Source organism: Pleurodeles waltl, chromosome 12 (genome assembly GCF_031143425.1).
Source record: "Pleurodeles waltl isolate 20211129_DDA chromosome 12, aPleWal1.hap1.20221129, whole genome shotgun sequence".
In the NCBI taxonomy this organism is placed as follows: Eukaryota; Metazoa; Chordata; class Amphibia; order Caudata; family Salamandridae; genus Pleurodeles; species Pleurodeles waltl.
In genome coordinates, this window is record NC_090451.1 from 570,407,925 (window position 1) to 570,421,959 (window position 14,035).

The following is a 14,035-nucleotide window of genomic DNA, read 5'->3' on the forward strand; positions in this document are numbered from 1 at the left end:
GAACAGTATTGGGGTCATTGGAAGCACAGACAGCGGTTATAGGCTGATGCTACCTATTATGTCCATTATGACACCCCTCACACACACTCTTTTTTAATGTTATTAGCGGTGACTATATTGCATAGCAATCGTCTGACACAACATAAAGTGGGAAGGGTGATGGGCAGATACACCATGGGGTCTGTTAAGATATTTTGTATGGGTTTTATTACTAAATGTTTAATAAACTATATGAATCTGTTTCTAATTTCAGCTATACCCTCATTGACATCCCAACTTTTCTACAGGGGTTGCCGTACAGACATCCCATTTCATATGAGAGCATATGCAATTAGGATGTATGTTCTGCTATCAGAGCCAAGATCTAGTACTACTCATAACATGTATAATCAAAGAGGCAAAACTCAGTGGTGACAATGCTATAAGGCCTGCACATCCAACAGTAACCTTTCAATATGGGGTAAATAAATAACAGAAGTCCACCTTACTCTTGTATCCATAGTGGCAGGTGCTATTAGGGCAAATTCACCCTGTCACCATGGGTGAAGTATGGCCCGACCTGGAAACCAGGATGAGGGCCGGTAATATGAAACAAAGAAAGACCCCCAAGCACGCTGTTCGTAACTAAAGTGAGTTCCAGTCAGACCCCTTTGATCCTTGACCAGTGACAGCTGCCACTGAGAGGGGTGGCGGGTGAGGGAGTTTAAAAATAAAATTAAAAAAAATACACTTATCTCCTGGAGAAGCGTTCGTCTCTCCAACGTCCCTCGTTCTCCACCAGCATGACAGCAGTTTCACAATTCGTGTGAGCACTCCCCTTCGCCGCTCACAGAGGGAGTAAAGGCCTGTGCACTTTCTCCTCCTGGCTGTGCAATATAGCCAGAAGGAGAAGTGCAAAGTGCGCATGTCTGTATGGCCGGCCCAACATGGCCGGCCAAACAGACATGCACACTTATTGTGCACAGAAAACTCCTCCTCCAGCCCTCCTTCGGCCCCCTCCTGCCCAGCCCCACCCAGAAAAATTAAATTATAATAACTTAGCGTTATCATTTTATTTTTCCTTTTGCTGCATGCAGAGGAGCTGCTGCTGTCCTTGACACAAAGTAATTGTTTATTCAAAACCGTCAATATGAGCGTTGATACATTCTACACAAAACCACAACCAACATGTGTTTCGTCCCATGGACTTTATCAAGGCTTTCATGGATTTTACAGCCTTAATAAAGTCCATGGGATGAAATATGTGTCTTGTTGCAGTTCTGTGAAGAATTTATCAACACTCATATTGACAGCTAAGAATAAACTATTACTTTATGTCAGGAATCAAAGCTGTTTGACTGGAACTCACTTTACTCACTAACATTCTTCTTGGGGCTCTTTCTTTGTTTCATGCTACTCGTAACATATTGTCTTTCCGATATGTACTTACCATAATGATTCAACTGCATTATTGACTCTGCAGGATTGTCTCACTATATTTTTAAGGTTGCACATCATCACTATCTCCACTGCATGTTATGTTACCCGACATTTGCCATGCCATTATATTGTAAAGCTGGAAAACTTTGATAAACAGATTCAAACAAAAACAAATCATGCTGTTGGTTGCCTTGCCCTGTGGCTATCCAGGCACTATCTACTAGGGGTCTGTCTGCCTCTTAGGCTACCTTTAAAAGTGTTTCTTTTGGAGGAAATTTGCTGTGCTGGTACCTGGGCTTCTGAATCTACGTTCATCCAACATCACTGCCTAAACTGTGCACAAACTTCCCACTTAAATTTTGGTACAGGAGTCTTGCAAGTGGTGGATGGGTCTGCCACTGTTTGATCTACTTCTTGTATTTGATTCAATAAATCACTGAATCTTACACTTGTCTGTGTAGTGCGGTCTTTCGGTCTTGGATTTTGCATCCACAAAGGCCTTTCCTTGATGTTTTGCTTTCATATGCCTCATTGGTTTAGGACTGGGTTGAGGACGAGAGACGTGGTGGTAATGCTCTGATTCCTTACCAATAATCCTCATTACTCTTAGTCCTAATCATCCTCGGCCCAGTCCTCCTTCGCACTCTCATTGCGGTATCAGACCTTTGTGGGACTTGGTATGTCAGGAAGTGCTTTTAGGGGACTGGCCTGGTTTGTAGTGGGTACCTAAGGTACTTACATCTTATACCAGGTCCATTTATCCCTTATTAGTGAAATGTAGGCAGTGTCTAGAAGCCAGGCTCTCTAGGGGTAGCTGTAGCTGAGTAGCCAAGGCTTATCTAGAAGACATGCAAAGCTCATGCAATACCACTGTAGTCACACAGTACTCACACACATGAAAGAAAATACTCAGTGTTACAAAAATAAAGGTACTTTATTTTGGTGACAAAAAAGTCAAAAATACCATAGAGACTATACTCCCTTAGGAGGTAACTAATACACAAATTATATACACTAGTATGTAGAAATAGCTGTAAAACCTGTTAGAAATCAGCGCAAATAGTGAAAATCACAATAGTTAGAAATGGGCCTAGAGGGAACACAAACCATATACTGAGAAAGTGGAATGCAAATGTCGGTTTCCCACCTGAGCAAGTGTAGTGTGTAGGGGGGCGCAGGGAGTATTAGAAAACACCAAAGGTAAGTAATAGAACCCACCCCAGAGCCCAGAAGGCAGGAGTAAATCACAGTAACTTTCCCAGAACACACAAGAACACAAGAAAGAAGATTATGCAGGAACCAGAAGATGGATTCCTGGACCTGAAGACCTGTGGAAGAAGAGGATCAAGTCCAAGAAGCAATGAAGTGTCCAGGGAGAACAGGAGCTGCTGCTAACCCGGATGAAGGTGCAAAAGAAGAACCAACTGTGAAAAACAACAGTCAGTACTGCACCCAAGAAGACGGATGCAGGTTCCTGGTTGGTGCAGATGATATCCCACGCTGGATGGATGATTGCAGTCTGGTTTGCATTGCTGGAGTCCACCAACAAGCCTTGGCACACACAAAGTTTGCGGTTAGCAGAAAAAGGCGCTGCCCAGGACCAGGAGGGACCTGGTGGACTCTATCCAGGAAGGGGAGTCAAAGGGGACTCTCAGCATCTCAGAGTGCCCTCAGTAGACCAGGCAGCACACACAGGAGTCCCACATCACGGGGACAAAGAAGGTGCAAATGGAGGCCCATGCAGCACTACAACAAAGGGTCCCATGCCACCGGAGAACTACGCAGGAAGCTGTGTGTCGCAGGAAGGAGAGCTGGGGGCCGAAGTTGCATGGTGCATGAAGAAATTTGTGGAAGGATGCCAACAAGCCTTGGCAACTGCAAAACACGTGGTGCACGGGGGTACTGTCTTGTGTCGGGAGGTAAGCTCTTACCTCCACCAAAGTTGGACAGTTGGACATCAGGACCGTTAGGACCACTTCAGTCCACCACCTGTGATGCAGGATCCACACAGCTCACCAGGAGAGGGGTCCCACACAACTGGTCGCCATTGCAGAGAGGTACCTGCTGAGGCAGGGGAATGAACCCTTCACTCCAAGGGAGATTCCTTCATTCTTCTGGTGCTGGCCGAAGAAAGGGTGTCCTCTGAGAATGCACGACTTGGAAACATTGCATTTGCTGGCAGGAGCTGAAGATACAATGTTGCAGAAGTTGTCTTTGCTTTTTTATTGCAGTTGTAGAGTTCCTGGAGGGTCCAGATGCAATTTGTTCGGTAAGAAGGTGAAGTAAAGGATGTAGAGGATTCCTGCTGGAATCTTGCATCCATATCTCAAGAACCACTGAAAAGAGAGACCCTAAATAGCCCTGAAAGTAGCATTGGTCAGCTAAACAGGTAAGCACCTATCAGAGGAGGGCTATGATGTCACCTGCTGGCACTGGCCACTCAGATGCTCCCAAAGGGCCCTGCCAATTTGGAATCCAAGATGGCAAAACCCAGGGACCCTCTGGAGGAGCTCTGAGCACCACCCCTGGGGTGGAGATGGACAGGGAAGGGATCACTCCCCTTTCCTTTGTCCAGTTTCGCGCCAGAGCAGGGACTGGAGGTCCCTGAACTGGTGTAGACTGGATTATGCAAGGAGGGCACCATCTGTAACCTTCAAAGCATTTCCAGAGGCTTGGGGAGGCTACCCCTCCCAAGCTTGTAACACCCTTTTCCAAAGGGAGAGGGTGTAACACCCCTCTCCCAAAGGAAATACTTTGTTCTGCCTTCCTGGGCTTGAACTGCTCAAGCAACAGCAGGGCAGAAATCTGCCTGAGAGGCAGCAGCAGTTGGGGCTGCCTGGAAAACCTCAGAAGGCTGGAATGGCAATACTGGGGGTCCTCTAAGGAGCACCCCAGATTGCATGGAATCACACAACCAATGCTTGAAAAAGGAGTGGGGTATGATTCCAACATGTTTGATACCAAACATGCCTATGTTTGTAGTAACTATTATGTAGTTGGACATAGGTAGTGACCTATGTCCAGTACACATATAAAATGGCGTCCCCGCACTCACAAAGTCTCGGAAAATGGTCCTGAGGGCACCTTTGCTAGTGCAGGGGTGCCTTCACGCACAGGTACTCTGCACCCTGCCCTCAGGGCTGAAGGGCCTGCTATAGGGGTAACTTATAAGTGACCTGGTGCAGTGTAAATGGCACTGAAAGGGTGCATGAACCTTTTCACGCAGGCTGCAATGGCAGTCCTGCAGAAGCCTTTGTATAAGCTCCCTATGGGTGGCAAAAGAAATGCTGCAGCCCATAGGGAACCCCAAAGCCCTGGGTACCTAGGTACCATATACTATGGACTAATAAGGCAGCAACAGTATGCCAATTTTGGGTGAAATATTGTGTTACTAGTTTGCAGTGACAACATTTAGAGGAGAGAGAGCATAATCACTGGGGTCTTGGTTAGCAGGATCCCAGTGAAAACAGTCACATACACTGATCAGGCAGAAAATGGGGGTAACCATGGCAAAAAGAGGGTACTTTCCTACAGTGCTAAGATAAGATATGTGTTTAAATGCCTTAGTTGGAGGGTAGGTGGGGCTAGGGAAAGTTTCGTGTTGCGGATCGGGCAGGAACTCATTGGATTAGGACTGGATCGAGGACAAGCAGGACTAAGTAATTAGGGCATCAATCGCCTGCCTACAGGCAGCGATGACATCACGCCAACCTCCAAATTCAGTGGTGGCATGCCGATTTCATTACCGGGCACCACCCCTCCCTTTAACAAAATCTACCCCAGTAATATATCGGTGGCAAGCCGCCCTGGGAAATGCCCGGCACTGCCAGTCCGGCAGGGGTGCACACGTTCAGGCATCGTGAGGCTGTGGAATTATTAAATACAGGACTACACAACGGTGGAGGACAGACGCTTCTGCTGCGACTCGTGCCGACGGATGAACTTTGAGTTAAGGGGATGTGCCTCGACATTCAAGGACGCTAATTGACGGGTCTGAAGGGAGGGCGAAGGCACTGTTATGAGACTACGCTCTGACTGACACATAAATAAAAGGTCCGTTTTGGCACTCACTTCATATTTGATCATACTTTACAGGCTCCCGTTGTATCCCCCTCAAGTTTTGGGTGCATTCGTTATTTCCAGGGGCCTACTCTAGGACCTCAGCAGTAACACTGCATCCACTTCATGCACAAGACCAGCAACATCCAACCATCTATTAACTGCGAAGAATCCACCAAGCTCAGTCGGACAGTGCTTAACCACCACCGAAAGGAAAGAGGGAGGACTCTACAACTAACTTGCACCACGGAGTTCTACACAAAGGCACTTGGATTGGCTGAAAGGCAGACAATGCTCCAATCCTAGACCTCTTTAAAGCTACGAGCCCCGCCTTCTTCCAGCTGACACCTAAAATATGTAAAGCCAGGGGATTGGCTCGCAGCCGATCCGGAAGTACTGAAAGATGGGCAATTTTTTTTTTTTTTTTTTTTTTGTTTTTTTTTTTGCCTGTTCAAGGTTTCATAACTGACAACGGTTGTTGAGTTACGTTTATTGACGGGCCGTGTAGTTAACGAGCAGGTAGCGTCTTTAGTGCAGTCTTTCTGGTCAGCAATGGAGAGCAGCAGCGGTCTTCTGCACCAGATTCTCAGCTTAAGCCTCGTTCCCCGCGTTGGAAATGCTACCATCTGCCCCAACTCTGCTTCCCTTTGCACCTTTCCCGGTGAGAAATTGTTGCTTAAAGCATTAGCAAACATTGGAGAATAGACGACGAGTTATTATGGAGTTTATGCAGCTAAATTACATGACTCACAATGAACATTCAAGATTAGTTTATTGAGTACAACCATAAGTCAGGGGCTACTTACGCAGAAGGTGGTTACATGAATACGCGGAAAGGCACACACCTTAACAATAGGTATTACTACTGTAAATTGGGAAAGTATTTATATAGCGCATACGGCCCCTGACGAAGCACTTTTTCTGCAGTAGCACGCTACTCCAGTACCCATGATTAGTAGTTAACTACATTTTCTTATTGTGCATTGGTTTTGTTAGGGCTGTGCTCTTGATTTCATTTATGTTTAGTAGAGTTTGAAGTAGAGCGAGAATGATAGGAATGGATTTGAAAAGGGGATTTTTTTGAGTAGTTACAGATGTTTTGTAAGTAGTGGTCGTGTTTGCTTGTTAATTAAATGGCATAACTAAGAAGGAGGGGTGAAAGTTTGAGAAAGATGTTTGGGAGTTCATAGTAGGCAGAAAGGTTTGGGATGAGCTAGAGGGACAGGAGAAGGTATTTTCTTTGGCTTGTAATAGCTTGGTAAAGTTATGTTTGCTTAATTAAACCATTCTGTATAACAGCCATATGTTCATTGAAAGGGCAATATTTACATGTTTTGCTGTCCATATATATCTTGCGGTACCTTTTTCTATGTTTCCAAATAACTGTTTTTAGGTTAGACATAAATATACCCACGTCATTGATTGTAGTTATTAGTAGCAGGCATAGTTTTCTGTTATACACCTATATGTACATAGAAGCAGCAATTTCGATACGGGCTGATATATATTCATGTATTTTGTGGTGCAATATATAGTTTTCCCCTTAGAAAAATGTATCTGCCTGTAACAGGAGGCATAGCTAAAAGTACAATGGCACATACTTGTATAGCAACAGCTCTTTTCCATACTGTGCGATAGTTAGTTATGTTTAAGTATACTGTTGTATATTTTTGAGTTGTGAGTATAGGCGTCATTTGGGGTAAGGGAAACCTTTCGACTAATCTTCTGAAGTAGATATGGTTGTTTGTGGACCTTATGTTTGACAGTAGGGATTGCCATACTTTCGCTGCTTTAACAGAGAAAGATGTTCCACCAATGTTTTTTTCTTATATGTACGAATTATGAGATAGGGAGGAATACTTGCGGATATCTCCTTTTATTGTTTGTATCTGTTGATTTTCTTCCTAATTTAGTGTTTTTTTGCCATGTACTACTTTGTCTGTGATACAGAGCACTGGTAACCATTGTAGTGCCCTCAAAGCAGGGGAGATGTGCTTGTGTCTTTACATGTAGTATGACTTTAACGGAAGTACTCTGAATTCTTTGTAGTCTTATCATAGTTGATAAAGCTGAGCCATGAACAAGGCCATTTGCGTAAATGAGTTTTGATGGGAGAATCCACTCCCCACGCACTAACTATGGCCCTGCTGTAGCCAGGCCCCGTGGCCAAACCCCCCTACAGCAGCCAGCTCCACACTGTGCATATTTTTTTTTTTTTCACTGAAAAAAAGAGGTTACAGGGACGTTATATTTAGGTTCTGAATTTATATGCACAAAACCATAGACATTCAGCTGTTATAGTTAGCTATTTCAAGTAACTATAACTCGTGCCCTAAGGCAACTATAATTCGCACCCCCGCCTTGTATAGTTTTCTCATCAATAACATTTTTGCAAATGTTGAAATGATAATATCAATGATGCCATAGTAGATGTAATCAATGATGTTCTATCTGGGGTAATTAGCTGTGCATGGCGAGGGCGTGAGTTATAGTTAGTTACCTTAGGGCACGAGTTCATTATAACTATAACTGCTGAATTTCTGTGAAACACAGGAAAAGTCCCACCATACTGTCACTATGCATAGTATATGCAGTTCCTACTTAAGCTATGTTAGAGCAGAGCATGATAAGCCCTAATCTGCCCTTCAGAAATCCCCCCTGGGAAGACATCATCCCCCATACCTGAGTAGGGCAGCCTGTTGTCTAGAGACACCATCCCCATGTAGGCCAGGGAACCAGTAGTCTCAGCAAACAGCTGTAGTAAAGTCAATCAACATGCGGTTTTGGTCATCTGGCTGGAATGTCCCTCTAACGTGCATTGGACAGAGAAGTGTTTTTACAAGAAAACAGCTGATGTTCTGAGAAAATTTCCCCACGTATGAGTGTGTGTGTTTTTGTGAATGTTGGAGACGCAGTCTACTGCTTTGCCAGCAACCCTATATAGCCGCAGCCTTGAGTAAAGCACAAAGTGAAAAGACTGTCTTGCTAAGAAACTCAATGCTTTCCTAGGTGAAAGGACAACTAGAAAAAGAAAATGAAACAGCACCACTAATGTGGCTGATTCAGAAATAATAAAAATGAAGCAGAATAAAATGTAACTGGGCTAAAGGGCATAAGAGGCAGGCCTAGTTGCTAAAATAACGTGCCTAAAGGCATGACTAAAATGGCTCTACAATACCCTCTCCTTGCCTATTCAAAGGTGGTAAAAGCCTAACATAAAAAATATAAAAGCAACTAAAATGCTATTCTTTAAAACATATCTACATAGACATCAATAGTGATGAGTTAAAAGACACTAGCATCTGAAATATTGAAAGGGGCAATTTAAAATGTCAGCAGTGGCGCCAATAAAACCAAATAAAAAAAATAATGAAAGTGAGCACCGCCTAGAAAGACAAACTTTCAGTGCTCATTCGAAAAGGCACCAGAGGCATCAAAACACAGGCAAAACCAGTCTGAATGTCAGAGACCAGATGCACTCCAGTTCTTCCAAGCGTCATGCTCCGAAATACTGCATCATGAGTTCACGGCATACTTGCGCTAGTGGAATCTCTTTCAGTCCTCCTTGTGGTGAAGGGACAGCCATTGCAGATAAAAAAAAAAATAGCAGCCGCAAAATGCCACCTACTATAGCCAAAGTAATTGGAAGCCCCCCCCTCCACAATACTCGAAAATATCGAGTGTATGGCTGAAGGTATTCAGCCATATGTAAAGTAGGTGTGAACGAAACCAGAACAAATGGCCTTAAAGAAATGTACAATCCTGTAGTATTGTATGCGTTAAATGTTCGTCCCATGAATTCACCGAAGTGTCTCAGAAAGTTTGTATTTAAAAGGGACTGTGCCACATGTTTTTGAAACAATCAAGCCTTTACTGTGCTCAACTTGTCAAAATTCACATTTGAGGTAGCAGTGTGAGGCTAAATATCTGCTATGTTTGTTTGTTGTGTAGGAGGAAAAAGAACATTCCCTCAGTAGGTGACCGTTTAAGAGACCGAAACAATGTAAGCTATTCCAGCTCACATTCCACAAGAGCTCTCACTGTTAAGAAGTACATAGCTTCCATTAGAGAGCACCTGGAGTGAGAGGTCTAATCAAGGGGACTGGAAATCCCTTCAGATAGCAAGTTAAATTCACTGCTGAAGCGTTACACGTGCCATGCAAGGACAGCTGCTTACAGACCATTGAATGGCTCACAAAAGTTGCACATTCATTGCCGCTAAGAATGACTTCTTTTATGCCATTGAAACATTAGTGTGAAAAAGGAAGCTTCCACACCCCATGAATGTAACTATCTCCTAGCCTTTCACATCTGCCTACTGGAATGTGCTTCAAGCAGGATGTGAATTGTAGTGTTGAAATAGACAGATTAATAACCAAGTGTATTAACCATTGAGCAGATGGTATTTCAGCCATGTAAAAGGCAACTTTTCCATTTATTTCCATTTTCTCGATGTATAGCATAACATAAGTCGCTTCCTTTTTAGCCATTATTTCTTGTTGGCATGTCATATTAAATGTTGAAAATATGCCCCTTGCGCTAACGTGTTGCCAGGGAACGCAACCAGATTTCAGTGTTTTTAGTGTCCAACCCAATTGCATAATGGACCTTAGCTGTCTCTGTCCATGTTGTAAGAATGACATGTCACTTTGCACATTGTCTATTGCAGAAGAAACAGTTGTTTAAAGTGTATATGCAGTCGGACAAGGTGTTAATCCCATTATCTACAACGGCTAATGCTTTCCGTAAATTTTCCTGATCTGTTTGCCTTAACCGGGCTGCGGCTCCTTGTTGGGAAAGTTTCAAAATTTTATTATAAACTGCAGTGTAATGATATTTGTGTTTTGACCACCGACTCCACATTGCACGTAACCTAGCACACCGTCACATTAGTGCCACCAACTTAATTTTTCTTATTGATTTTATTTTAGCATTAGCCACCGCCATGTTAAAAGCTGCAAGTATTTTTCCACGTTATACAATGTGCTCATGTTTTTATTCTGCATGTTTGGGTGTTCTTTCACACGGAGGGCAGAGGCTGATAATGTGCTAGGACAGCAGGGATCGGTTTTGTTTTGATAGAGGGCACCTTGGGATTTTGGCCAATTCCTGGTGTGTTCTTTTCAAAGCAAACCAAAAGTAACCAGCATTTTTTGAATAATAAACTTATGCAGTGGAAGGGGGTTTCTAGAATTTCTCCCCTCTTGTTTATTCAAAATATATAAGAGGCCGAGACCACATGGACCGGGGAGTGACTCAGATCTCGGACATGTTCAGCACGCTGAGGTGTCATCCTTCCCGTGAGCATAATTGATCTCTCTCGGTGATAGATTCTGGGATCTGGCGATCTGATGCTGATTTGGAGGGAGATGAAGCAGATTTGCCCTTGCCTCATGTGATGCATTTTTTAATTCATTATTCGCTTTGCATTGTAATATAGATACATATATTTGCTGTGTATATTGCAGTGGAGAATCCCTTGTACATGTTTTCATTTCTTTGCTCTGACCGTTTTTAAACGTGTGCTTTCAGCATGCAAATCTACTTTACGAACCTTGCAAAGTGAATTGATAAATGTCTTCTTTAGACTAAGAAGCGCATTCCAGAGATTTTTGTCAGTGCATGAGTGTTTCAGCTCGGTCTTTTTTGAAGCAAAACATGCATATAAGAACTGCTTTTTACGTTGTCTTCTGGGGCCTAACAGGAAATTCTGCAACTCTGTGTCATTAGACAGGGGACCGAGGTGTTCTTTAACAGCATCTATTGAGAAACTTTTTAACCATTGCTGGCATAATTTTCCTACACTGTATGTTGTTACTATAACTGAATGTTCTGATGACACATAGCGAGGCTCTGGCCTATTTGTTTAACCCTCCCCTCCCCGTGGACTTAACGAAACATGCATGACACCCCCCCCCCCTCCCGTGAAGTTTACGAAACATGCATGACAAACATTTGTGTCTACTGGCCACAATAACCAGGATGTGAAAGTGATGTATTACATTTTCCATTTTGGACCCATTCATCGAGCTGATCTTCCGGTGCATTAATGTATTTTTGCCATTTGTTAAATTTGGCAGGGATACTGGGCGCATTCAAATCCTCAATTTTTGCCAAGCCTAAACAACTTGTCTGGTGTACAGTTACATTAAAAAATATAATTTGGACAGGTTCAGGCATGCTCTAAATAAAGCTTCCTTTCCCCTTATTTGCCAGTTTAATTCCCCATAAACATCTCAGGTCAATCAACTTCAGCCAATATTCATAGCCTTCTATAGCCAACCAGGAGCAGAATAAATCCTTTTTATATCCGTTAATATGATGTGTTGAATTTTCCATTGCCTATAATTTAAAATAATATGACTCAGCATTTATAAGGTTGTGCCCAGAAAATATGCAAACTTTTCAGAATATGTCTTCAAACTCCCCATTGGCAGGGTTGGACAATGTTCCCATTGTGTGTAATTAAAAATAACCTTTGGGGTACTTGCTCTGTGAATGTAATGATGTCCATAATCATTATAACAGAACATCTCTCCATAATTTTCTTTTGATAGACCTCTTCACTTTCAAACACAGTAAAATATTGTAATTCAGATAGCATAGAGTCAACCGCCTTTACATCCCAATCATCAGAAACAAATCCAGGTGTTGTTACATCATTCATGGAAAGTTTAAATACATATGGAATTTGAATAACCTCCGCCAGGCCGAATATGTCAAAGGGTACTTTATCCCTGACAATCCCATCAGACATTGGTATGGCCGAAATGTTCACTAGGGACAAGTCTCTGCGGACCTTATGGGAGGAAAAATGTGGCTTTTGGACCTCATCCACCAGTTCAACTGTAGAGCGTTCAGGAAGGTAATGGCCATGTGTTAGTACGAAAAAGACGATAACAAATCCAATCCAAAGAAGGAAGGCAAGTTCAGTCAATAAGAGCCACAGATAGTTCCATGGAAGAATAAAATAGTTAATTTTGAGCCAAATTGTCAGCTTACATGCTCTTAACAGTTCTGTTGCAGAAGAGGCAGATGAGTCAGCAAAAGTGTCATTGATCTTGGCAAAGTATCCAGAAGCAGTTTGTGCAAAAACTGGAGCCGTGTTTGGAAGCGGCGAGCTGGCAGAAGTCTCCCTAGGCGGTTCATAGTAGACTATTCCATCCGTTTGTGTAGAACTTGAGTTGAATTGCTCAATATTGTTGGTCACAGAAGAAGTTAATGGGACTAATGAAAGATCGTTTTTTCACCCTCCCCATGTTCGGAGAGGTGTCAGCGTTGCTGCACAAAACCTGTGAAGGAACATCCTGGTCTACAGTGAGAGGTAGTCCGGTACTACCCAGGAGTCCTCTAGGTATTCTGTGCAGGATCGGCTTTATGATGTAGTTTGACATTGTCAATAGAGACAAAGCAATTTTCTTTAGAACCAGGCAGCGGTGGTAGAATAACAGTTCTGATTCAATGTATTCCCAGGAGTGGAACTGGTGTTCGATAAGAAGGACTAAACTCCTTTTGAACAGCAATCTTTTCATGCACTAGATTCTCAACTCTGAATCCAACTAGTAGATGTTATTGGTGCATCCTCTATTCCCAAGGAGGCAGCATTGGTAGATGTGTTGCCGTCACAGAACTATTGTAAGTCCTGCAAGACAGTGACACATTCATTTATGTCAAAAGATGTGTGTGCCGCCTCTGCACCAGGACCATCAAGTTCTGGAACATACATTTATGTTCCGAACAGGCATTCCTATGGGGTTTGCCCTCCCAGGGACATTCAGGGCAGATTGAGTGCTCTCTGGACTCCAAAGGGTGATTAAGCCAACTACGACCCATTACTAATACTCTAGCTGTTAAGGATTGCTTTAAATCATGGTTTCTTCGCACAACACTGTTTTCCTCTGGGTGACATGGAGACGTTTAATACATTTGGATCCCGAACTAAGCCATTGTGTCTCTGAATGCCCTTGTGGTGAAAGCAGGACCCTGGTCCAAGTGGAAAGCAACTGCATATGTGCCGATAAAGACTTGCAGATCTTTAATAACAGTTTGAGCCTTAGCCTAGTATTGTGGCCATACCTATAGAAATCTGGAGTAGACGTCAACAGCGACTAGGATGCATTTGTAAGCACCATCAGGTGTCAGGGGACCACAATGATCCAGGTACACACATTGTAGAGGTTTGTTGGAAATTAGGAGGGGTGGCTGCGGTGGGTGTTACACAGTGGACCATTTTATTTGCTGACATGTCACAGCAAGGGACATACTGCTTGGTCTCTATAGACCTGCCCACCAGTAGTATACTTGTAACAGTGAAATAGTAGCCCCCACACCAGCATGGGCAGAAGCAACTCCCTCATGTGTTGCTTTGATCAACTCTGTTCTTTGATCTTGGTTGTGGATCACACGATCACCTAATCACCCATCCCTGGTATTGCTACTAGGGCAGGATTGAGGCTAGATATGTGGTAGGAATATTTGGCAGGATCTGCCTTTGGCATGGCCTTGTCTTCAGCCAAAGCTTTCACAGCAGCCAGTGTTTCATCCCCAACCTCGTCCT

At 43.4% G+C, this 14,035-nt stretch overlaps 1 protein-coding gene across 2 annotated transcripts in view; it reads left to right on the top strand.

The window, feature by feature from the left end:
• Positions 1–5,923: 5,923 nt before the first annotated feature.
• Positions 5,924–14,035, top strand: part of TMEM170A (transmembrane protein 170A) — a 182,721-nt gene continuing 174,609 nt past the window's right edge. The window contains exon 1 of one of the 2 annotated variants that reach the window (XM_069217680.1): positions 5,924–6,139. In XM_069217680.1, coding sequence (XP_069073781.1) covers positions 6,031–6,139 — 109 coding nt within the window. In that variant the 5' untranslated portion in view covers positions 5,924–6,030. The remainder of the gene's footprint in view (positions 6,140–14,035) is intronic. The other variant, XM_069217681.1, reaches the window with a different exon arrangement.